Source organism: Macrotis lagotis, chromosome 7 (genome assembly GCF_037893015.1).
Source record: "Macrotis lagotis isolate mMagLag1 chromosome 7, bilby.v1.9.chrom.fasta, whole genome shotgun sequence".
Taxonomy (NCBI): Eukaryota; Metazoa; Chordata; class Mammalia; order Peramelemorphia; family Peramelidae; genus Macrotis; species Macrotis lagotis.
The window spans coordinates 138,895,065-138,922,651 of NC_133664.1; the positions used below are offsets into that span (position 1 = coordinate 138,895,065).

The 27,587-nt window shown below is 36.7% G+C and overlaps 1 protein-coding gene across 2 annotated transcripts in view; it reads right to left on the reverse strand.

Moving 5' to 3' along the window:
• The window catches only part of CAV1 (caveolin 1), a 44,163-nt gene extending 21,438 nt beyond the window's left edge, over window positions 1–22,725 (reverse strand). The window contains exons 1-2 of one of the 2 annotated variants that reach the window (XM_074193856.1): window positions 22,634–22,725; window positions 20,419–20,583 (exon numbers count right to left, since the gene is read on the reverse strand). In XM_074193856.1, coding sequence (XP_074049957.1) covers window positions 20,419–20,520 — 102 coding nt within the window. In that variant the 5' untranslated portion in view covers window positions 20,521–20,583; window positions 22,634–22,725. Of the gene's footprint in view, window positions 1–20,418; window positions 20,584–22,286; window positions 22,393–22,633 lie in introns of those variants that run through there. The other variant, XM_074193855.1, reaches the window with a different exon arrangement.
• Between the last annotated feature and the right edge of the window lie 4,862 nt (window positions 22,726–27,587).

A 27,587-nucleotide genomic window follows, 5' to 3' on the forward strand; every position in this document is an offset into this window, starting at 1 on the left:
TTGTAAGGCAATGGGGTTATGCAACTTGCCCAAGGTCACACTTATTAAGTGTCTGACTCTGGATTTGAACTCAGTCCTCCTGATTCCAGGGCTGGTGCTCTATCCACTGCCCCTGGAACAATACTTATTAACTTGAATATATGGAGAAGGGAAGAGAAGTTTTGTTCATACAACTCTTGGCTAGTCCTGCTTGCTTATTAAATTGTTTCAGTTTCAGTTTGTCTGATGCTTTGCAGCAACCCATTTGGGGTTTTCTTGGCAAAGATATTAGAGTGGTTTTCCATTTTCTTCTCCAGCTTATCTTACTGATGAGGAACTGAGGCATATAGGGTTAAGTGACTTGTTTAGGGTCAAACAGCTACCAGATTTGAACTCAAGAAAATAAGTCTTCCTTTCTTCAAGTTGGACATTCTTTCCACTGCTCCATCTATTGATCCTTTGTCTACTCACATGTTCAGTAAAGAACATTCTATAACTTCAATACACTTAAGGCAACAAGCAGAGAGCAGTACTCCTCTAACCCCTAGAAGTGGTTTGACAATATTGACATCATCAAAATTTCCCCTCTTTCTTTGGTGGTCAAACCCTGCTGGTCATATTTTCTGGAAAAGCTAAAATTATATTACTTACTATATTGTAAATGCCTTGACTAGACCTTTGTGGTCTATCTTCGCCATCTTGAGTTTCAAAAAATAGATTCATTAGGACTAAAATTCATTTCCTCTAAATAAATATGATTTGTTTTATCTTTGTTTAGATGAGTGAACTTTTTTCTCTCTTATTTCTGCAATTAAAAAATGTTGTCATTATGAAGAAACCCAACAATACCACCTTAGTTAGATCATCAAAAAGTAAACCTCTTCTCAAAAAAATTTAACTATTAAAAATTATTTCATTGTCAAACAAGGATTGGGGGTGGCTAGGTGGAGCAGTGGATAGAGCACCAGCCCTGGAGTCAGGAGTACCTGAGTTCAAATCTGACCTCAAACACTTAATAATTACCTAACTGTTTGGTCTTGGGCAAGCCACTTATCCCCCATTGCCTTGCAAAAATAAAAAATCCTAAAAAAAGCCCAAACAAGGATTAAAATATATATGATTTTTCCTTTTTCATTTTAGTACCTGAGAAACAAATACAAGTAAAGTAAGTCATTAGGTATCTTAGTTTTTTTAGCTAAATACATTTATTCCTTATTTATAAACTGGTTTCTAATAGATAGCAATGTAGAAGACATCCAATACCCCAAGACATGAGTGAAATTCACCAAAAGCAATTCATTCCCATGACATTCATTTCCTCCTTCACATTATTACTAATAATATGGAAAAAGAAAACAATGACCTATGATTTATAGAACACTAAAGTTGTTCTTTTGAAAGATTAATGATGCCTTTCAAATTGTGCTAGTGGGTTTGTCCATTACTGCTGGCATTCAAGCTTGAGAACATGCACAATTTCTGGGTGTCAAATGCCAGAAAAACCAATCTATGTATTAAAGCAAGGCTTTTTTTGGTCACTTTCCTTTGCAGGGAAAGAATATAATGAGTGGAGTTGGCCAGTTGTCTCAAAATAGGAAATGTTACAACTCCTATTCAAGATCCCCCAAAATGTGAGTGATGCAAAATGCATAGTGAGTATGCTAGGTTGGCAAAATATAGGTGGAAAGAGACCAAGAACTCTCCTGAGGAGAGTATTGGATCAGTGGTGCTACAGAATGAGACAGCCCTGGGATCTAAGCATTATAATCCTTGTATGTTGCAAAAAAAAAGAAAAGAAAAGAAAAGAAAAATAGCTGATCTTTGCTATCTTAAAGGAAGAGACAAGGAAGAATAAAGGCAAAATGCTGATCTAAATGACATCAAACCTGACACTCATTTTTTTCCATTTTTGTAAGTTTTACTTAAAAAGAAAATTTGGGATGTGAAAGATAACATTTTTGTCAGTATTTATCTTACATGAGAAAAATTGGCTAATTTTCCCTTTTCCAGTTATGTCAAACACCTGTGAATACTCACTTTCCCAGATTTACTGCTGGTCTGCAACTGCTTTGAAACATTTCCCCCCACTCTAGATTTCTAGATTTTTTTAACATGAACTTTCACTGAGATAATTTAGATTTCACCACATTTACTCAGGTTTTTAAAAGTAAAAGAAATAGGGGGCAGCTAGGTGGCACAGTGGATAGAACACTGGCCCTGGAGTCAGGAGTACCTGAATTCACTTAATAATTGCCTAGCTGTGTGACCTTAAGTAAGTCATTTAACCCCATTGCCTGAAATTAAAAAAAGTAAAAGAAATAAAATTGCTTCATGTGCACTGACACATTTCTGACACAATTATCACAGTAAAAGACATTTTAGTTTCTTCCAATTTGATAAATGTCCTTATTTTAGATAGCATACAACTAGAGGGATGAGAGAAGCCAAGGCTGTCCCTTTAGGGACATATATTTCCTTTCTTGTTAAGCAATTAGCAATGAGGGACATTTTTTTCTGGGTACAATAGTGGCATGTCCAAAACATTGATATAGTTCCTGTGGGAGACAGGAAATATGTGTTCTGTGCAGGTGCAAATTTGTTCTACCAGTTAATTCCCTAAGTATTTTCATAGAACACGAATCATGCAGATTTCCTTTAAGACAAAATGAAAAACATTTCCCCCACCCTAAACAATGGTTTGTGTAAAACCACGCCACTTTATGTTTCCTGAGCTAGCTGAATAATAGTTAAAATTGTTTATATACCTTTTAGTCTTTTACTAACTGAAAGACAAAAATCTTAAAGAAATGCCAACTTGATTTGAATATATACTGCTCATTGAAATAATTTTTTAGAGGAAAATACACTAAAATCAATAATATTTTTAAATGACCATATAATGGAAATTCGTTTAACATAATTGTTCATGTATAATTTATATCAGATTACTCACTGCCAAGGGGAAGTGGAGAGAAGAGAGGAAAGGAGAAATATGCAGATCTCAAAATCTAACAAAGATGAATAATAAAAACTGTCTTTCTCATATGATTAGAAAAAAATTTAAAAAAAAGAAAGTTTTAAAAGTACTTGAATTTTAAAAAATGAGCATATAAGCAAATTTACTGAATCTTTTTGACATTTATTTCAATTCAAATACAAATTTTATTCATTTTTTTGCAAGGCAATGGGGTTAAGTGGCTTGCCCAAGGCCACACAGCTAGGTAATTATTAAGTGTCTGAGGCTGGATTTGAACTCAGGTAGTCCTGATTCCAGGGCCAGTGCTGTATCCACTGCGCCACCTAGCTGCCCCCAAATTTTATTCATTTTTACCATTACTGCTTTCTTCCTCTTTAACACTTTTTTTTTGTTATTCCCTTACAAAGAGTATAATGAAAGGCTCACCCTGGTTGAGGTTTTAGGGAAAAACCTATATTCCAACCAGAATGATATACGTCTATATTATTAACCCCATTTAACAAAAAAGATTTGGAACCAGGTGAAAATTAAAACATGGGAATTCCCCACATCTAGTTCTATGTGTCTTCATAATCTCTAAAGATAGACTAAAAAAGTCTGAGATAAAACAAGGGGACAACAATGGTCATGGGTGCTAAACAATTCATTTATCCTGAGCAGAACCAATCAGAGAAGATCTGACTGTTGGCAGCTTTCCAAACTCAGGCCTAAGAAAAATCTGAGGTATATCTTAACTTAATGTAAACCCTCTTCTTTGTAATATATTTATGATATATTCCTGCTACTTGGTTCTGAGCAAGTTAAAAATAAACTATTTTTACTAATTTCCAAGTTCGTTTCCATGGCCAAAAATGAGTGAACTTCCTCTCTATAAAATACTATAATCCACTTAGTATAATATTATAAATGCTACTAGGTATCATCTTTTTCCATATCACATAATGATGTGGCTGGTGGATCAAAAGCTGACTGTAGAAAGCCAGGAAGTCCTGAGTTCAAGAGTCACTTCAGACTCATAATGATATTGGCTATGTGACCCCGGGCAAATAAATAGGTTGTCCTCTTGGCACTACTCTTGCAGCTCCCTAAGACTATAAATTACCAGGATGATGCCAATGTGCTTTTGCAGATTTGCCTATATCAAAGTTGCCATAGTTTATTCCCTCTCCCTTTATCCTTTTCATCTGTGATATCCTAGAGAAGCAAATATTTTACCTAGAAATAAGACCTATCATTTTTACTTTTTCTTAATGGAAAGAGCTCTGCAAATAAAGTCAAAAGATCCACATTCACATATAGGATTCTGACACTTTAATAACTGTGTGATCTTTGGCAAATCTTCCCCATTTCTGAACCTGATTTTTCTGTAACTATGAAATATGGTAAAAATGGTTACTCTGTATTTTTCATAAGATAATGGTGAAAAATGGACTTTGTCAAAAGTATAAATATGTTATACTATTAGAAAGGAAAGCACTACTCTCCCTAGATAGTGCAATCCATCTCCTGCTCTTTGCCTGTTATGCAGACCCTTCTGGAATCTCTAGTTTCCTTTAGAGGTGTTAAGGGAAGACTAGCCATTTTCAGGGCTGCTGTATGGTCCTCTTTGATGTCCTCCTGATTCATCTGTGTCTCACCTTTGATTCCAAGAATTGTAGCATACACAACAGTCATATTCCAGTACACCATCTGATCAGATAAGTTAAAACAGGCTAAGGGTGACCAACAATCCTCAAACCTATAGGCAAGTTAGGGGAATGAAAACCCCAAGCATGTGAAGAATGGAATGAATGAATGAGATCAATTTGTTCCAATGTTCATGAAGATATCTGAAGTAGGTGCTGTGGAGCTTACAGCTTAATCAGATATTAAAGATGCTAAGGCATCTTGGGCTATTGGTAGTCATCTTGAATTTTTGACATGCCATTGGATTTTGATGACCCAGGAAGAAAGAGTGAGGCTGATGACTTTGCATAACCCTGCCTCTTGTAAATCCACTTCATACACAAGTCAAGATATAACCCATGTTGTCATTGGTCCTTTGCAAAAATGAAGGATGAGCAACAAAAACAACAATAGCTGCCTTCAAGGCTCAGCTCAAGTACTAATTTCTATATAAGACTTATTTGAACAGTTGCTAGTGCTTTCCTTTCCCATTGAAATTACTTTGTGCTAACCTTGTATCCACTTTATATCCACTTTCATTCATTGGATCATAGATTTAGAGCTCAAAGAGACTTGAGAGATCATCTTTCAACCTCCAAAGTTCAACTAACTCCTTTTACAGATACCAAGGATTAGAGACTGAAAGTCACCAAGATGAGTTACAGGCTTGGATTTGAACAGTGGGCTTCTGGTTCCATATCTAGCTCTCATTTCACTGACTCTCATTTCTCTCTCTCTCTCTCTCTCTCTCTCTCTCCCTCTCTCTCTCTCCCCCCCCTCTCTCTCTCTCTCTCTCTCTCTCTCTCTATATATATATATATATATATATATATATATATATATATATATATGTATGTTTTTTTCCTTCAAATAGTATGCAATCTCCTTGAGATTGTTTTTTTTTGGTATTCCTAGTACAATGCCTGACTCATGGTATACTTAAAATATTTATTGAATGAATTAAAGATTTTCAATGGGGAAAAATCTCTAAAATAGGGGCATAAGGACTTTATTACTTTGCAACCAATCAATCATTTAACATTTTGCACTTATTATGTTCCAGGAACTATGTAATTTGTCTGTTGAATAAGTCAACTTATTTGAAAGTTCTGTCTTAAATTTGTTATCTATGAAAGATTTTCCTCAAAACTAAATATGAGGAAGTCATCTACAAAAGAAAAAATTAAACAAATTGAGGTTTCATCAGTTTTTAGATAAGTTGGGAACAGAACATGGAGTTCTTCCTCCTTAATAAACTAATCACCAAGGAACATTTTCTTATCTTTCAGAAGTCATGCTGCAAAAGAAAATAATTAATAAAAATACAGCTAAGTTAGATTACTCAGAAAGATTTGGTAGATTACTAGAATCATAAAACAGCAGGGTTTAAATTATAGAAATTAAGAGTCAACACAAATTTTTAAATTATTTTAGCATTTTTGATAAGTTTGTTCAGGGTAAAGGGCCATCTGCATCTTTTATAATAAAAGCAATAGTTAGAACACTTTACAAAAATGATCTTATTTTATCCACACAACAACCCCAGGAGATAGGTGTTACTATCTCAATTTTTACAGATTAACAAACAGGGGCAGAGAGAGGTGAAATGATTTGTCCAGGATCACCTAGCTAGCAAGTGTCTGAGGCTCTGTGTCAACTGCTCTTCCTAACTCCTGGTTCATCACTCTATCCGCTGTGCTATATAGATATGTTATTTTTTTTTCTTTTTACCCACTCCCCCCCCCCAAAAAAAAAACCCATCAAAAGTTTCACCCTTAAGAGATTCATGGAAAATACATTTGAATTAACTTTTGATCTCCCAATGTGGATATTCCCTTCAATAATGACTTGCCCAGGGTCACACAGCTAGTTAGTATCTGAGCTCACAGTCTTTCAATGTCTAGGACTATGGATGGTATCCATGGACAGAATCGATTAATACTGTTGTTCCATCATCCATAACTCTGGATGCCATACTCAAGTTCTTTTGATGCACAAAATGGTCAATTAACCTGCACTCTCACTTCATCATCAGACTATCTTGATGTAAGAAACCCATAGTGTTCCATTCCCTAAATGGTTTAAAGATACAATACACAGTACAGTCATATTTCTGTCTTTATATAAAGGAATAAATTATTATGAATACCTCTCAAATGATAGAAATTAGAAACTAAAAAATTTCTCATTTATAAAATCAGGGAGTCTAAGGATGTGAGTTCTTTCAGCTCCACGCTTTCTATGATATGTTACATCCGTTGCTATCACTACATTGTAGAATTCTACTTTGATTTAAGTTTATGGTACCATGAAATCTTGGTCTTAATGGATTCCCTGGGACTAGACTGTCTTTATCAACCAAAAAAAACACAATGCAAGTTATTTGTATTTTATGTGCAGGTATAGGTTACATCATTAGTGAAAAAGTGAGAACTATTCTAGGAAGTTTAAGTCAATTTGAACTGACTTTGGAAAGCTGATTGTTAAATTTTTAGCGTGGTTGTTTTCACTTCAGAAATCTGTAAATCTACAAATTGGGGCTTGATTTATTGTTTTGTAGATTATCTAGATATAAGAGAGCATTAGAAGAAATATCGATAATGCACATTAAACTTAAAAATGTGTCAGACCTAATTTTTTTTGCAAGGCAATCAGGGTTACATGATCAATATCAAGTGTCTGAGGTCAAATTGGAACTCAGGTCCATTTTACTCCAGCTCTGGTGCCCTATCCACCACACCACCTAGCTTCCCCCAGACATAATTTTTTTTTTCAGAGAGCCAGTTGTTAAACAGTTATTATCACACCACTGTACTGTGCATACTAGGTAGGGATCAAAATTTTTCTAATATGGGTTGATTTGTTTGATTTCCCTGCTTTCAAGTTAATCACTTTCTGCAAGAAGCATTCCCTATTCCTCTTAATACTAGTGCCTTTTCTCTGATTATTATTTTATATATTTTTTCTGCACAAATTGTCTATTTGTCTCTTCCATTAAACTGTGAGCTCTTTGAGATATTTATATTTCAATATATAACACATAGTAGTCATTATTCAGTCATTTCAATTGTATCCAATGCTTCATGACCCTATTTGAGATTTTCCTTGGCAAAGATACTGGAATAGTTTGTTATTTGCTTCTGTCATTTTACAGATGAGGGAACTGAGGCAAACAGTTAAGTGACTTGCCCAGGGTCACACAACTAATTAGTATCTGAGGCTGGTTTTGAACTCAGAAAGATGAGTCTTTTTTGACTCCAGGTCCTGTACTCTATCCATTGCACCACCTAGCTACCCTTCTAGTACACAATAGGTTATTAATAAATGCTTGTAGGCTTGTTAACTATATGTGTGTGTGTATATTGTTAGATAGATATTTTGAGATTGAATTCCTTCTCTTTTTTGATTACATGTTAAACCATCAGTAAATTTACACTGTCAAAAAGAACACTAATATTCTGATGTTATATCCTCATTATAAACAGGCAAGAGTGTGTGTGTAGAGATAAAAAGCTGACCTTGACATCAGAAAGACTAGTTTTTTAATCCCATCTGTGATTTCTCTTTTCTCAGTGATTCTAGGCAAGTTCTCTAAGACTGAAACTTGATAACTGATCCATATTGCTACAGGGAGTTAGGAAATCCCTATAGGAGGAAGGGGAAAGGAAGAAGAATAAGCATTTGTGAGGTGCCTACTATGTGCACACTCTGTACTTGGAGTTTTTACAAATATGATCTCATTTCATCCTCAGAACAAATAGAGGAAATAGAAAAACAGAGGCTAAGTAACTTGGGAGGTAGGGGTCATTTCCCCCCCCTCTATTGTATAGATGAGAAAACTGAAGCAAACTGAGATTAAGTGACTTGTTCAGGGTTACACAGCTAATAAGAGTCTGATCTTCAATCTGAACTAAAGATTCAGTGACCTATCCACCAAACCATCTAGTTAGCTACATCAAAGATCAGAGGTTTGGATGAAGAAAGAAAACATCCAGAATTGTCAGAATTAGGAATGATTTATTTGTTTTGAATAAGCTGAAGATATATTTAAATGTTGCTTTTTGCTTTTTTTTTTTCAAGGAAAACGGGGTTAAGTGGCCTGCCCAAGGCCACACAGCTAGGTAATTATTAAGTGTCTGAGACCGGATTTGAACCCAGGTACTCCTGACTCCAGGGCCAGTGCTTTATCTACTATGCCACCTAGCCACCCCTTTTTTGCTTTTCTCTTAAATAAAATTTAGCTTATATCTATGTGATAGAAATTTTAGTGCAAAATGTGTTTTTCACACAATTAAGAGTTTTTGTTGTTTTTCAGTTATGCTCAAATCTTTGTGACCTCATTTGGAGTTTTTTGGGCAGATAATGAAGTAATTTGCCATTTCCTTCACTAACTCATTTTACAGATGAGAAAATTGAGAGAAATAGGGTTAAGTTTCTTATCTGGAGTCATAGAGCAAGTGTCTGAGCTCAGATTTGAATCTTCCTGACTTCAAGTTGGGCACTCTAGCCATTGTCCCACTTAGCTGCCCCCTTCCTCAGTTAAGAGTGTTATAAAGTAAAACTAATATTGTAGGTGTCCTTATTTAGAAAGCATTTTCATGTCTAGGATCACCTCAATTGTATCCCTATCACAGCTTAATTTAGGTGCAACAGAACATGCTAGTTCTAGTCCCTTCAGGGAGGCTTCACATAATGAAGTGCTAAGTCACCTTGGGATCATATCCAAAACTGTAAGAAACTTAGATAAACTGTCTGCAAGTATAAAACTACACAGGAGGTCTGTGTAAAGTCAGTTTCAAAAAAGAGTAACCTCAGATGGTGGATAATGCCTATCAACCAGGCAGAACAATGACTAGATATTTCAGGCAAGATTTGGATTTTACTCCCATCCTTCACCTCACCCTGCTATTCTCCTTTCCCTCTTCCACCTCCCAAACCCTCACCCCCTGCCCAGTGCTGAAGGTTCTGAATCTTTGCTATTATATATATATATATATATATATATATATATATATATATATGTATAATTTGACATATCACAAAAGAAATAGCTATGTACCATGGAGAATGGATTTTTTTGGTTTTAAAAAATTTCATTTATTAAAAGCAATATTTATTATAATCTCTTTTACCTAGAAGTAAAATAACACCCTAAGTGACTGCCCTCAAATCCTCAAATCTAAGGAGGACCCTGTAGACTATCCAAACATTTTGCAGCATTTAATTGGGGAAAAGTATAAAAAAGACTAAAAAATATGTACAATGTTAGGGTTTAGGAGGAAGAAGTAGACAGTACCTTTCAAGATTATCCAGTCATTCATTTATTTTACAAGTTAAAATACTCAGAGATTGAATAACTTATCTAGGATCATGAAGATAAGCAGCAAAGAAATAAGATTTAAAGTTCCTATTCTCTTATTCCAGACCCAATTATATCTTTCTACCACCTATTACTGTTACATTAGTTTAAAAAGATGATTTTTTTTAGCCTCATTCTTTTCTTAGAAGATTGTCTAGAAAAGAAGACCTCTCTAGTAGAAACCTGGGAGATAATGAATAAGAGCAACAAATTTCTTCAATTTAGTATGGCAGTTTGAGAAATGGTTTATAGAAAAATGATAGATCTTGATCATAGTTCTTTGTTAAAATCTAACATCCCATTATTGATTGTTGATGATTATGTGATATGTGACATGATTATTTTATGGTAATGATCTTTCTTCTCAAACTTTTTCTTTTAAAAATGGGTATTTATGCTATTTCCCTTTATCAGTCAATAAGTAAATGTTTATTGAATTTTAGAGTTGGCAGAGTTAAGAAAAGCAGCTGGTCTAGTTCTCAACCTTCAGGTAGATAAGGTTATATGATGTTCTCACTTTTTGCCACAAAACATTTCTGGAAACAACATCATAAAGTGGATTATGAAGTAGATTGTCTCTTCTTAGGGTTGATATAATTAAGAGTGATTCCTGACCAAGCATCTTGAAACAAGTAAATATTAGATATAATCAAAGATAGATGATAGTTAAGATTTATAAAGTACTTTAAGGTTTGGAAAATTCTTTATAATTATTATCTAATTTCATCCTAATAACAAAACTTGAAAACAAAAGTTAAAATCACCCCCCTTTTACAGAGGAAGAAACTGACACTGACAGGTTTAATGACTCAATATAGCAAATAAGTTTCTGAGACTGTATTTGAACTCAGCTCTTCCTGACACCAGGTTCAGTGCTTTATTCACAATTCTATTTGGTTGTCTATATTAGCAAATTATGTATACACATATACCGTGCACAACTAAAATAGGACATTTGTATCTTAATTCCTATTAATTCCCAGTACACTTTCACTAAATAGAAGCAGTCACAATGTAGTATCACCTACTTTTTTTTGAATTGAACCTCTGATTTTTTGGCCTAGACCTGATCAATGTAGAAAGCTCCTGGAGGACCTCCCTGTGCCAATGTATACTAGTACCTTCTTTGCAATTTATACTGAATTAGAGAGTTGTCTACGGTCATGGAGAAGTTAAATTACATGATTATAGTCACAGAGCTAGCATATAGCTAAGGGAGGATTTGAACTTAGGTCTTTCTGACCTGAAATTCATACCAAGCAACCTGATGTTGAGAAATAAAGTTTTAGTTAAAAAAAAAAACAGACATTCAATATTAGGGTACCCTTATCCCACCCTCTTGGGGAACATATATCCTTTGACATTTTCTCATGAAGGACTAGACTAAAATAGTGTGTTTTTATTGAATGAGTTAGGGGTATAAAAGCAGGTAGTTTGTGATCCAACAGTTGAGATTTCTATGGCTGCTGGGAAATACTACAGCTGTTCATACTCCAAATTCCCACTTTCAAATGTTAACTCCCCCACTCTTGTCTTTCTAATCCTATGTGTTTAAAAGAACAAACTTATGACTTTAGAATAATGCTTGTTATAGTAAAGAAAAAGCATCATTCTTTAGCAGAGGGTCCATTATCATGGCATTGGTAGTCATGGTATGCTAGTCATTCATCAAGAATTTATCAAGCACCTATTATGGGGTGTTTGATACAAAATAATTCCTGTATTCCAGAAATTCACAGTTTCTATTGCAAACAGTTTCTAGTATTGGAAAACTTTGCAAGTAGATATTTCTGAAAATTTACAAAGTTCAGGAAAAATGAAAAAAAATTAGCAGGTATATATGATGCAAAGAGACTCAAGGCACATGGCTACCTTAAAGAATAAGACAAGGACAAAAATATGATGAGAAAAGTACAAAAGATATTTCGTGAAAGAATGACCACTTCAAAGCTTGACAAAATCACTGCCTAGAGCTAAAATGGGAAGGTTATAATTAAGAATGGGAAGATTAATTAAATATTTTAAAATTCAATAAGATGATTTTGGAATGAGTGGTTTTAAATTTTAATGAAGAATAAATGAAACTTTTGCTCAACCAGAACAAGTCTGATCAGTCATGTTAATTCAGGTCTAATTCCATATTAATTGTTCAATAATTTCAGACTACATCAATGAGTTGGAAGCAAAGCATTGGGTTTTTAATAGTTAGCCTCTATATAGTGATTTAACATTCAGCATGGTTGAGATTTTTAGTGGAAAAAAAGTATTTTCTATTTATCTAAGATACTTTAACCAGTATATCTAATCATCCTATCAGTGAGGTGTGAATAGCATGGTCTAATCATTAATCTGCAACTATTATTACATAATTGATTGCTAGCAAGGTTTCATAACCAAAAGACTTGATTCCATGAATAATTATAATTCAAACTGTTATAATAAATCATATTATTAAGTTCATTCTACCCACACAGTTCTGATCATGTAGATTTTTGATCATGTAACCTAATTGTGAAAAATTTATATGCCCCTATACCAAATGATTTTTTTCCCCTACAAGTTTTAAATTCCATGATTCTCTGATTCCGTTCCCATTGCAAGTTTTAATTGGGTACTATCATTTCATACCTCAATTATACTAGAATTTTCTAATTCATCTATCTAGGCCTCAATGACCTCCAATCCATTTTTTGTAGTCTTAGCAAATTAATCTGAAAATACCATTTTCATTTTGTCCCTTCTATACTAAAAAATCTTCCATAGCTAACCAAATCTTAAATATGTTTCCAACATGCAAGAGGACTAGAATCTATCTTATATGAGGATCAGTTTAAGGAACTGTGAATGTTTAATTGGAGAAGGTTGGACTCAAAGAGTGTAATAATTTGCTTCAACTATTCAAAGGGCTGTTAGATAGAAGGCTTAGCTTTGTGCAGCTCTATTCTAGGATGTAGGACTGTAAGCAATGACTGGATATTGCAGAGAGATAGAAACCATAGAATAGAAAATGTTCCTAACAATTGATGCTCCCAAGGTAGAATGAACTTCTTCCAGATAGCGTGACCTATAGTATGCTGATAAATGCTTAGCAACTGATTCTTAGGGATAGGAGAGATGTGGGAATGGTGCACTTTTAAGGTTAATCTGTATAATTTATATTTCCTCTATTACTTTCTTAAGTTTATCTAATGAACATAAGAATAATTATGATTGTTGCATTTGCCAATTTCTGAGATGGAAAATGTTCGCACTGAAAATTTAACAAGAGGCTCTAAGGAGCTGCGTGAGCTGGTCAGAACTGATCTACCATACCCCTGGTTCCCCCCTCACCAGAAATCTTCAAAGAAAGACTTTAAAAAAGATTATTTATTATTGATATTGCACTAGGGATTCTTATTTGGGTATGGTATGAGTTAGAAATACTTGGGCATGGTGGCACACTCCTGCAATTTCAGTTATTGGAGAGGCTGATGTTCTTGGATCTCTTAAATTCAACAATTCTGTGCAGCCATGGGCTATAATAATCCAATGTTTATTAGTAGGTTTAGAATCACTATTAAGGAACCAAGTGCCAGGTTACCTAAGGAGGGAGGAAAATGCCTTGGGTCAGAAATATGGATAGTGGGATTAGACCCATGAATAGTTTCTGTATTTCTAAACTGGGTAAAATGAGGAGACACAATCTTTTTCTTTCTTTCTTTTTTTTTAAAGGTTTTTGCAAGGCAATGGGATTAAGTGGTTTGCCTAAGGCCACACAGCTAGGTAATGATTAAGTGTCTGAGCCGGATTTGAACTCAGGTACTCTTGACTCCAGGGTCAGTACTTATCCACTGTGCCACCTAGCCACCCCAATAGGCACAATCTTTAAAGAAAAACAAAGATAGAAAAGAAAAAAAGAAAATCTCTAATAAATTTCAAACACTGAAATTCTGTGCCATATTTACAAGCTTACCTTTCATTATCCCCCCTATAAGAACTCTCTTTTGAAATAGCAAGTAGCTATGACATAAAGGAAAGAAAACTAGATTTGTTAGAAAAAGGGTCTCCCAAGTTCATTTCAACAATAACAAAACATGAACTAAATTTGAATCCTTCTTCACCTGTGTCCAATATTGACAATATAATACTGTATTAAAAAAGCTATTATATGAATATATATGAAAGTATGTGCCTATTACATATAATCTACATAAAGCATTTCATAGACTTTAAAAGGATGTATCAAATATTCCATCTAAACTCTTTGCTGGCCCATTATTAAGTTTAAAAAATTGCATATACTAAAAATATAGGGAATGATATTTTTATGATGCATCTTCTCATATGGACAACTGAACGTTTGAATAAAAAATAAATAGTAGTCTTAGCTACCTATCTATTAAACAAATATTAGAATACTTTCCAGACTTGAATACGAATTCGTATAAGAAGAGGTAATGCATGGGCAGCTAGGTGGTGCAGTCGATAGAGCACCGGCCTTGGAGTCAGGAGTACCTGGGTTCAAATTAGAGCTTAGACACTTAATAATTACCTAGCCGTGTGGCCTTGGGTAAGCCACTTAACCCCGCTGCCTTGAAAAATCTTAAAAAAAAAAAAGAGGTAATGCATATATTTTTAAAGGATTTTGCAAGGCAAATGGGGTTAAGTGGCTTGCCCAAGGCCACACGGCTAGGTAATTATTAAGTGTCTGAGTCCGGATTTGAACCCAGGTACTCCTGACTCCAGGGCCAGTGCTTTATCTGCTGTGCCACCTAGACACCTCAAACTATTTTTACAATGCTAAGATTTTTTTTTTTTTAGGTTTTTTCAAGGTAGTGGGGTTAAGTGGCTTGCCCAAGGCCACATGGCTAGGTAATTATTAAGTGTCTGAGCCCGGATTTGAACCCAGGTACTCCTGACTCCAGGGCCAGTGCTTTATCCACTGCGCTATCTAGCTGTCCCAATGCATATTTTTTCAAGAATTGACATTGTGTTTTCAGAAAAACAGCAGTTACCGTTGCAGATTCTCTTTAGGCAATGGATTGAATTCAATAATTTTTGGACTAGGAGACATAAAAACATACAAAAACTTATTCCAACAATATCATTGTAACTGAATACTGTCACAAAATTTAAATTAATTAGACACTGCCACTGTTTATCTTATTTGCTCCCCTAGAGTCACTACTAACTTATGAATAACACAAATAAGATACAAAGTTGGAGTGTCCTGGCAAATATTTGACACTCTGGGGGGTGGGGAGTACACATAGTACATTTTATATGTAATCTACATTAATAATTTTCCCATCATTTTAAGTAGAGAAATCAATAATACATGTCTTAATTTGTAGCATTTACCCAGTTGACAAGCTGTAAATGCTCCCTTTGAAAATTTAACTGTCAGCTCTTGTAAGTTGGTACCCCTTGGCTCTAGAAAATTCCTGCTGAATCTGAAAAGGACCCAGCTTTTCAAATAAGTTTCTCCTAAAGTCATTTAGTGAATTGACTACTGATATCTGAGGAACAACCATATTGTGTGATTCAGATATGTTCACAATAAAGTTATCAATTCTTCTATAGCCTAACCATAACAAATTACCTGATGAGAGTGGTAGCCATCCTTGATCAGCACCACATGTTTAGGAATTAATTACTTTTGAACATTTTATACCTGGGTAAATTTCTCTTTGGAGTCATCACACCCTACCAAATTAATAGAAACTTGGAAATAGACACATCTTCAAAAGAATTCACTGAAACAAAAGCTAATATGTGAATGAATTCTGGCTTATGCTTTTCTATGTTTCAAGTTAGGAGATAAGCATTTCCACACACTCCATTATTATTCCAAGTAGCAAATTTGAAACATACTTTACCACATATGCAAGTCAAAAATGTAGATCAAAGTTTTTTTTAAAAATCTGTGGAAAAACCTACAGACTAAAGAATCTTTCTAAATCTTGATCTTCAGTGATGGGTTGGCTTCTAACATTTCTGTGGTACATCTATGGAATAATCACACTTTTCACTTACTGGAATGAGAATGGGCTACTTTTCTGCCTACTGAATGATGAATGAATTACACAGAGGTAGCATGAGCTATATAGTGAGGGGCTCACTTCACAGGCATTCCAGGATAGATAATTCATGGACATTCCTTGAGCTAAGGAGTGAAGGGAGGGAAAGATAAAATGGTTTCTTGGTCAATAACTCCAATTTCCATCTTTTAAAATCAAGGGGTTTCTCATACAGTTCTATCATAATTGGCCCAGGTTTAATTTCATTCATTTTCATCAAAGCAAAACCCATGGTGTTGGTTATATTTTTCTTTGGTTTACAACATTTGAATCCATAGAAAACAGCTACATTAGTGATTACAATCTTATCAGTGTTGAGAACACACATGCTTTGGCACTTGGGGGCAATTGGAATGCTTTGCTTTTGGTTAATTTTTCAATATATTTCTGAAGTTCAATGTTCACATTAAAGAGAAAATTATCTATATATCTATATCTATATCTATATCTATATCTATATCTATATCTATATCTATATCTATGTCTATCTATATCTATCATCATCTATATCATCTATATCTATATCTATATCTAATCTGTATCTGTGTCTGTGTCTGTGTCTGTATCTGTATCTATATCATTTATATATCTCTCTATCTCTATCTATCTATATCTATCTATCTATCTATCTCTCTATATATCTATATCTATATCTATATCTATATCTATATCTATATCTATATCTATATCTATATCTATATCTATCTATCTATATATATATATCTATATATATATATATATATATATATATATCCTGTCTTTGCATGTTGGCTCCCACATTACACAATAAGTATTTTGAGATGAGGGTTTTTGTTTATATCTTCAGTGTTCAGCCTAGAGCCTGGCATATTGCAAGCATTTAATAAATACTTATTGGCTATCTCTGGAGATAGTCCATTTTATTGGATTATGAGAACAACTAGTTCTTAAATTCTAGGCCAGCTTGGATAAATTGATGGTTTAAAAGACTATTCTTGGTGCAGTGCAGAGAGAGCTGTATTTGGAGGCAGGAAGACCTGGGGTTAAACTCTTATTAACTGTATGTTTCTGGGTATATTGATTAATCACCATGTGCTTCAAGCAACTCCCTAGGATTTACTGCAGAATTCCAGATAAGGGCTGTTGCTTAGAAGATAAAGAAGATAAAGACTCCCCACTACCATGAAATCACATATCCATTTCATTTTCTAGTACATATAAAAAAATCTGAGGTCAGTTTGGGTGGTCAAATAGAAGGAGGTCTCTGGTGTCCACAATATCACAGATATTTTCCATATTTGAGAGCATATAAAATATTTGAACTAGTCATGTGAAGGCTAGAAAAGTGTCACCTGCCAAAATTTCATGTTGTTTTTACATTCCTTTAATTAGCAGAAACTTGACATAGCAATTTGATTTTCCTTTACTTTTTTGGATAATCTCATCTGAAATTTCATGATTATAATATCTGATGAACAAACATAATTTCTCAGTTATTAAAAGAAGCCAAGAACTCAGGTTGTATGATATTGAGTGTTTATTATGTGTATATATATATATATATACATATATATATATATATATATATATATATATGTAACTGGGACCTTGGACTGCGAACTTAGAAACAGATTAGAAAATTAATTTCTTTTAAAAAATATTTGACACAAGGGCTTCTGATTTTTCTTGTGTTTTCTATATATCTTAGCTTTGACTGTGAAGGAATACTTGGTACAAATTTAGTAACTGTGTAACTTTTCTCATTTAAATCAAAACTGTTTCCTCTGTTTCTCATCAGCCAGAGTTATCTTTTAAATGTGATATGAGAATCTTCTGGATGTAGGACTGCTTCTCTCTTCTCTGTTAAGTCATTTACCTTTCACAATAGACTTATTAGACCTGTTTCAATCTATTTTCATTATTTGATATGTTTCCATTCCACCTATTTCCGTTTTTAAAATGAGGTTGAACGATTACATGGATTTCTCAGTTGTTATAAGGCTAAGAGATGAGATGCAAGAGAAACTCAATTTCTAGTGTTAAGGTAACAGTAAAGAGATAATTCTAGCCTTCCATGATCAAGTTTAAATTCTTGTCCCCCCCCCCAATTTTTTTTTAGGTTGTTTTTTTTTTTTTGCGAGGCAAGTGGGGTTAAGTGGCTTGCCCAAGGCCACACAGCTAGGTAATTATTAAGTGTCTGAGACTGGATTTGAACCCAGGTACTCCTGACTCCAAGGCGGGTGCTTTATCCACTACACCACCTAGCCACCTAGCCACTCCCCCCCCCAATTTTTAAAAGAATCACTCTTTCTTAGCTCTAAGACCCTATCATTGGGAGGCTTGACTACTTGTCAGAGGTACCGAAGAAGGAATTTGTGCTGTAAGCAATTAAGTGATCTTAAAATTTCGTCTATCTTTGACACTTAAAAAAAAGGCAGATTCTGGACCAACTATGAGGAGTTGCTTTGGAAGTATTTAAATTTCTATATGCACACACTTTAGTTTCTATTTACCTCCCTGAAGTCGTAGGAGGATCTGACAAAGGAATATGATAGTAGATTATTTGTTTACTTTGTTTTGCTCAGTTATACCAGCAAGAAGGTAGGACTTAGGACTTGAGGCTGGTAGGGCCACACATTTAACACTTGTTTTTAATTTATTTGGTCTGAGGATCCATAATAATTGCCCTTTGGAGTTCTGTTTTGTAAACTTCAATTTCCTCCAAAGACCGTTATGTTTTTTTTCCATCTATGTTAAGTCTCTTTTCCCAGTGGGATCTTTCTTTCTCTATTTAGTCATGCTGTGTGTGGAGACCCAAATTCCATACAGCCTGGGAGCTCTGACTCATCCTCAGAAAGTTTGGTTGCTCCAGGGACTTCTACTAACAGTGCAAATGAACAGAAAAAATAACCAGTGAAGTACCTCCTTTCTGAATTATTTTCTGCCAGTACTCTACCTAGCAACTAACTTTCTTATCAAAAGCCAAATAAGGGAGGAACGCACTTTATCCTCCTCTTCAGAATGATTTGTGATAAATGGGTTTACCTTCTCTTAATATATTCAGAATTTAGAAGTTCTAATTTTCAGATTATTGTGATTTGCTTTTAAAAAAAATATTCCATATTCTGGCCTCCCAGGAAAATCTTTAAAAGCTTCCAATGACTATTTCCCTATTGCAGACATGCCAAGGGAGTTAAGTCCCAATATGCTCATTTTCCTCACATGTACAGAATAAAATGTTCCACTTTTAAAATATGCTATTCATAAATATGAAGAGTTACTGAAATCTCACACCTTTCATCTCCTGTCTTTGTGTAACAAGCCCTGGATTGCTTGAAATGGTTTCATTTTAATCAGGTTTACAGTCATAGGACAGTATCCTTAGATTCTAATATCTCGAGCCAAGAGTCCTCCTTGGTCTTCTGAGTCCCAGAAAAGTAAGCCCTTTGCTAAAGATGGGTAATAGCCATGATTTCTCAGTCCATATGGGTCCCAGTAATACATTCTTCTGACCAGATTTGCTAAAGTTGTTAGTTTGCAAAAATAGTAATAAAAATGCTCACCATCAAAAAAAGTTTTGACAGCTCATTGGCTTTAAACTAATATTCTACAAGCCACATGCAGGATTCATTTTGACCCATGTGATCCTGGGGCAGATTGACCTAAGAAATCATAAATGAAAGTTGTGATAAGCAGCAAACTAGCTGGCAATTGACTAAGACTCAAGGCTGTTTAGATTTTTTTGCACACAAGGTTTTTGCACATTCTGTTTAATTAGAAACTCATTCAGAACTTGGCATTTCACTTGAATACTCCCTCTTGTTGGTCCAAAGCACTTTCATTGACTCTGATATTTTCAAGAGAAACATTTTAAGATATATTTAAATTCAAGATCCTGTCAATAGGTAAATAAATGTCTTACAAAAGTGCTCTAAGAGAACCCCATGCTCAAGTTCAGATCATTCAGCAGAGCTTTTAAAGGCATCAGAGTAGGTCCACGCAGCAAGACTTGCCTTAGCTAAAAGCAGGCTGCCTATCAGATTCTGGGTAGTTAGTAACTCTGGGAAAAAGGAGACTTAAATGGAAGTAACAGGAGTTAGGGTTAGGCTGAAATCACCTGGCAGAGAAACGTCATTTCCCTAGTAGAGGGGGGTAAAGATCATTTTTTTTTGCTTTTTCCTTGAGCATATTTCTCCTATCGTAGCCTAAACCGAGTGAGGAGGTGGGAATATGATGCCTTGGCTAGTGCCCTCATCTGTCAGTGCGATGCTGAGAGAGAGCTGCCAGCAAGCCCAGAGCCAGGTCCTCTCCTCTTCAGGTCACCTTTCCTCCCTCCCTCCCTCCCCTTTTATGCCAAAGAGTTGATCCTTGTCTTCCCCCCGGTCCAGCCCAGTCCTTACCTTGACCACGTCGTCATTGAGATGCTTGGGGTCTCGGTTGACCAGGTCGATCTCCTTGGTGTGCGCATCGTACATTTGCTTCTCGTTCATTTCGTCGGCCATGGTTTTATTGTTGGGTTTGTAGATGTTGCCCTGTTCCCGAACCGGCGCCGAGTAGAGAAGCCCCTGGGGAGGGGTTGATGGTAGGGACAGGGAGGGGGGTGGGAAGGAAATAAAAAAAACAACAGGAGGACAAAAGTCAACTTGAAATTGGGAAAGACCTCAGACCTAAAGAAGAGAGGATTGTTGCCGTTATTATTGTTATTTTTATTTTCCCAGGCGGCAGCAGCAGCTGCAGCAAGGGCTGCGACTTGCTCAGAGCAAAGTAAACTTCACAGGGAGACTGGCTTTTTAAAAGGATAGAAAAGAGGACACCACACCCCTCGGTACCAGGCAGAGAAGTCCGACTCCTACTCCCGCCGCCAGGGGTCATCTGCAAACACAGCCCAGCAGCCAGTTCCCTAATCTCTCCAAGGGATCCCCCCAACACCCCCATTTTCCTCCCCCGCCTTCACAGAATTCAGCGCCCTGGGTCTGGTTCCAAGAACTTCGGCAACCTTGGAACCTTGGGTTCAGCTCTCTCTCTCTCTCTCTCTCTCTCTCTCTCTCTCTCTCTCTCTCTCTCTCTCTCTCTCTCTCTCTCCCCCCATGTGAGGGTTCCTCACCTTTCCTGAATTCCCTTACCTGCTTCTGTCGCCTCCCCCTCCTTCCCAGTCTATCACACCTGTAGATTCCCACCCTGAACTTGGCTTTCCCCGGGAGAGTCGAGTTACTTAGGACTCTTCTTTCCAGATCCCCAGCAAACACAGCCGATGCGTGCCCGCCTCTGGGATGCCACCTCGGCTCTGTCCTTCCTGGGGTAGTCCTAAACGTTCCTCTCACCCTGGCCTTTTGGGAGTCCCCGAATCTCGAGAACGGGGTCCGCCTCAGGCTCTTCCTCCCCACCCCTCACCCGTCTCCCCTAAATTTCAATCGCCTCTCCCCCATTTAACCACAGCGTCTCGCCTGTCCCCTTCTGCTTGCTCTTAGAGGCGCTGCAGCCACTGACTTTGAGGATAATTTTGTGGTCGTGCTTGTTCTGCATAAAGACAGGTGGGGGGTCCGGCGTGATTAGCTGGGGAGGGTGACCTGGGGAGCGTCTCCCCCTTGGAAACTCCATTCCTAAGGAGTTTTTGAGAGGGATCAAGGACTTGGGGAAGAGCAAGCATAGCGTGCGCCGACGCCCCACTTAAGCTTTTCCAGACGCCCAGACTTGGGTCGCAGCTCGCTTGCCCAGGGCTGTGGGCTAAGGGAGTTCCAGCCACCGCTGCCCCTCCCTGCCCACCACGTTCCCAGCATCTCCAGCCACTCAAGCCTCCCGCCCAGAGCCATCAGCGGGGCAGCTGGTTCGCTGGTTGCAGAATAAAGGGGGGGGAGGGAGGGGGTAAGAAGGGGGGGAAGCCTCCAAGGAGGTGGATCTCTGTTCCCGCAGACTCAAAGTTGGGGAACCCCCAAAGCTACCCACTTCATGTCTCTCCCCTCCCCCAAGTCACTTAGGATCTCCCTAAGAAAACGACCCTCTCCCCGCAAACAACGAGCCTAGCAAACATTCAGTTTTGGCTATTACTCCATTCCTCCCCAACAGGCGCCTGCTCCTTAGCAGTGGCTAAGTGACAAGAGCCCTCAGAGGTCAAGAGGGGGAAAGGGTAAAAGAAAAGAGGCTGGAGAGCTCCTGGGAGCTGGTGGAGAGAGCCCAAAGGGGCGCTCCGAGGGAGGGAGATAGGGCAGGAGAGCACCTTCTGCCCGGGGTGGGGCTAGAAGAAACTCCCCGGAGGTGAAGCAAATCCTACCTCGGAGTCTATGTATTTGCCACTAGACATTCTGCCTTGGATTTGACGAAGGTTCTGGTGGAGCTTTCCCTGGGTTATAATTTAAGGGAGCTGAGGAAGGAAGATCCTGTATTGTGGGAAGGGAAAAAAAAGAAAAAAAAATCTCGGTGGGGGTGGGGGGGTGGGGTAGACTTGGGAGGGGAGGTAGCTGTGAGTGAGAGAGCTGGCTGCAGGCCAGGGGTTTGTTCTGCTTGCTTTTGGCCAGGATGACAGCAGTGCTGGGTCTAGGCACATCCCCAAAGCCTGGGAGCAGCGGGGAGGGCCCGAGGAGGGGAGGGGGGAGAGAAGGAGCCAGCGAGCTGCCTTACCCACGTTCTACCGAGGCAGATACTTTAAACCCGGGGCAACATTTTCCCAGCCGTGCAGCCACCGGCGCAATCCAAGAGAGCCTGCTTGAAAAACAAGAATATTTTCCTGGTGCATCACACCAGCAGGAGGGTGTGAAGTGGAACAATTGAGTGTAGGGATTCCCAAGCGTGAAGGCCTGCGGCCGGGCAGAAGGCTCTAAGTGTGACCTTGACTATTTCCCGGGGTCAAGATGTAAGCTCCCCCCCGACCTTCAGCCCCCAACCCCGTATCTCTCCTCCCCCAGGAAAAGGCGTTGTTTAATAGCTTCGCTGGGGAGAGGTGGTGAAGAATGGGTGGAAAATTTTAGTTGCATCTCCTAAACTAAAGCAAAGGATCGGGGTGTTAGAGAGTGTGTGTAAGCTTTGGGTGACACTCGTTTACATAGATTTAGCCGAGGCTGGAAACTTGGGAACTCTGTGCTTTACAGCAGGACCCTATCACCATGGCTCATTTCAACGTAATGCAAATGTTTAGCTGTTCTTTACTTTTTCATTGCCGATTTTCTCTAAAAGAAGGGAGAAACATGGCAACCAGTTATGCCATGTTTCTCAAGATATTACAGTCTTCGTCAACACTCAAATAGCATTAAAATAAAATCTGTGATTTGGGAAGGATTTGGGAAGAGGAATGGTTAAGACTTAGGGCCTGGATCCTGCTTTACTGCTTTAGGGAATTTTCTATTGAGGAAAAAAACTCCAACACCATCACTGCCAGTTTATAATCTAAGACAGTGATCTAGAAAAACAGGGAGAGCATAAGTGACTTGACCAGGATCCTGCAGCCAGAAAGAGGCGGAGGCTCTCGGCTACTTATTAAATAAAATATATTCCCTATGCATGTGTCTGTCTATTTTCATAATTTACTTATCTATTTTTTTTTTTTTTCAAAGCAATGGGGTTAGGTAACTTGCCCAAAGGCACATAGCTAGGTAATTATTATGTGTCTCAGATCAGATTTGAATTCAGGTTCTCCTGACTCCAGGGCAGGTGCTCTATCTACTGTGCCATCTAGTTGCTCCATATTTCCCTAATTTATTAAGTGATGGAAAATTATTTTGGTATTTTATAAGAAATGAAATATTGGTGTCCCCCCAAATTCAGGCTATTTTTTTTTCTTAAGACCCTTAAGCAGCAAACAACTGAGGGTTATATAACCAATCAAGAACTAAACTACATGAGCTAGAAATAAATGCAAGGGAAACTAAGAGTGATATATTTAACTGAAAGAAAAAAATTCAGTGGATACTACCTAGAAAAAGGCATATGCAATTCAGTTCAGTTTAATATTATAAAATAAAAAGGAAGAATCTAGAATGACCATACATGCATAGAATACTGGATTTGGAGTCAAATGACTTGAATTTGAATTATGCTCACGATACTGTTTGACAAAGCAAGTTACTTAACTTTTCATTGACCAAGGCAATTGTTTAGGACTTTAGTAAGTTTTAGATGGGCTGTCCGCAGGGACTGCTTTACTGATGAAGTCCCTTAGAATGTGTGCTGAACACTTTAACTAGATACTGTGAGAATTTAGATAGATATAATATATATATATATATACACTGCCCAAAGGTAATTTATAATCTATTTGGAAAGATAAGGATACTACTATACATGAAATAAGGAGTGGATAATAGAAGATGATATGGAATGGGAATAGTATATTTTATGACAAAGTAATGTGAGAAACAAAGGAACTAGCCAAAGGGAATCCTTCCATCACTATCTCAGGAAAACAAGAAGTCAATTGGGTATATGATATTGGGAAAAATTTCATGGAAAATGCTATTAGAAGGAGGTGTTACTTGAGCTAGGCTGCATAATCTCTTATATGACCCTAATTTCTCTAAATTCTGTGCTATATTAATTTTACCCTTGTACCTTGTATTTTTTCTGTATGGACAAATTGTGTGTTTTTCATAAACATGTATAAGTTTCTGAAAAGAAATCATGTCTAGTTCATCGAAATGTTTAACATTCATTATAAACAATATAAATGTATAGTTATCTAGTTTTTATAGTATTTCCTAAATTATTGTCAGTACCAAGAGTACCATTCCTTCAAACATACTTTCTAAAAAATAGTGCTATGTTCAATGGAAAAATGTTGAAACCATTTTCCATCTATTGTTCCCCAAACTTCAGCTGTGATGAGTAATCTTGGTTATAAAAAGTCAACAGGAACATGAAATGAGCCTGTTCCTGCATTCCAACAAAGGAACTCTGCTTTCTGGGAGGGCCTCTTAGTGAATGCTTAACTAGTTCAAAATTGAAGAATAATAATCTGGCTGGGGAAGCCCAAGCAAAAGTCTCACAAATAGCCAAGTCATAAAATCATAATAATGATAAGTGAAATGCTGTCTATGCCAAATGAATTATAAATGAGCAGAAAAAAATATTGAACCCTTATTAGCATGCCTCAACAAGTTGAAAGTGATTATAAATTTTAGAAGACAATCCTTATAATCAAAAATTTTGCTACATAATTCTGATCTTTTAGGGGAAAAGAGGCTATGACAAAGAATGTTTGTGACTGTTAGTATGACCATGTTTGATGAATTATTAAAGTTACAGAGTCATGATAATTCTTCTTTCTTGAAAATCTACAAGGATAACTTTTGATTACTGAATAACAAAAGATGGCAACCAATTTGTAAAGGAAATCCAACTGCCTTTTTAATAAGCCATATTGCTATAGATCAGGGATCAGAGATCACAGGATTTTAGAACGGAAAAGTGTTTTACAAATTATCTAATCTTGATGATTAGAGGACCTGAAGTAAATATTCCCTCTTCTAAAAATGCAAATGGGCATTTTCTTGACTACTTATAATGTTAGTGAATTGTCCCAGCTTCCAAGAAGTTAAGGAACACAAGGTCACAACCACTAAGTGTCAGAGATAGAATTTCTTTCTGATCTTTGAAGCAAACCCAATAGTCCTCTTTTAAAAAAAAAAACATTTGTATCTATAAATGACTATAAAAGGGATGAGCAATTTTGAGTATATATATATATATATATATATATATATATATATATGCTAAATTTGGTTATGGAGTTTGCTTTTAAGTATTGGAACCTGGCTGATTTAGGTGAAGTTGTTTGGTACCTCTATCTTTGGTAGCCATTCAGTTTTCCCCAGCAACATTTTTAACCCTAGATCTTTCTTATCTCCCTCCAATCTTACCCTACTTATATAGTATTCCTCTCTGACTTAGTTGGGATCAATTAAAGCTTGCCAAAATGTTAACCTAAAATGAAAGTGTTAGCTGAGAGTTTAAATCATGCCTACACCCAGAAATATTTGCATTTTAAAGGAGATAATTGAGGAAAGATTTCAGGGAAGTGTGATTTGGACCTACTACTTCAATGACAAGAAGTCAGAGCCATGGAAAGTATTTCCCTGACCAATCCCCTTCTGTGGTTTTAGCAGGGCTACTTAATTCTATTGTGTCTCTGTGAGGTGGGGTTGGCTCCCACTATCCACATCTTCTAATCACAAAGGAGAAGTGCTAATCCTATCTCCCTCTCCCCATCTTGCCACACACATTCTCAATCAACCCTTTCAGGGAGTGGTTGCAAATTTGTACATTAAAGTCTTGGCATACACCTATAAAAGTTTGTTGGATTACAAAATAATAACATATTTGTATAATGATTTAAGGTCTTCAAAACACTTTTTTCATGATATACTGATAGTATTATTAAACTCATTTCATAGCTGAAGAAACTGTGGCTCTGAGAAGTTAGAAGCTATGAGAAAGGGAAACTGGAGTATTGGCTTGGGAGTCATAAAGACATGGGTTCATATCTTACCTCTGACACAAGTTTTATGAGTATGGTCAAACCATTTAAACTCTTTGAGTCTCAGTTTCATCACCAATAAGATAAGGGCCTTGGAATAGATGGCCTCTTAAAGATTTCCTGGCCCTAAGTCTATGATCTTGTCTATGATTCTCTGAATTAATTACTCATAGTCAACACCTAGTGGATTAACATCTGAAATGGCATCCAAACCCAAGATACTGAGATCTTAGCATTCTTTCCACTCTGCTGTACTGATTCTTTGAAGACAAATAAAATCTATTTCTGAGATAAATTCCAGAACTACATTAGGATTGAACTGTCCTCTGAACTTCTAAAAATGAAGATCATTCAAAATTACTATATATGAAAAGGAACAGGCCAAAAAACATAGGCTGGATAAGGGTAGATGTGCACAACAATCGAGATCCGGAATTCTTAAAGTGAATAGACTAGTTGGAGTTGTCAGACTGGTTCCTCATGTCTCTTCTACCTTTAAGAAATCAACTTTAGCTAATGTATTCACACTGTTAAAAACTCAGCTTTCTGATGTTTCTCATTGATTTCTGTTGTTTTCAGTTTTCTTAACCAGTTCTTTTCACTCTTCCCACTCTGGTTTCCATTTCCAACACTTCACCAAAACTCTTACTAATCTCTGTCTTTTAGCCTTTTCTTCAGCGATTCTTGTGACATATTCCAGGGTCCTACTGAATTCTTTATCCTTGTCCATCAATCATTCTTTCCTCTTACTTTACCTGTCACATGTATGAAAATGAATATATCAACCACCTTCCAAGCATCCTTCCAAATTGTTCTACTAGAATATCTGCTTGATTATTTTACTTTCACCTCAATCTCAGGACAACGAAGCCTAAATTGTTCATATGGCACTTGAAATCCTTCTGTTACACATGCCTATATTCTAGGATAAGTAACCATAATCCTCCCAGCATGCAATTTCTGAGTCATCTCTTACAATCAATTCATTAAACTACCTTTCCCATTTTCAAATTGGAGTCATATCCTTCCAAGTCTTCTCCCACAGCACCATTACATCTCTCCCCCCTTCTTTTCAGTTATTACAACTGTCTTGCTTTCAAAACTGAA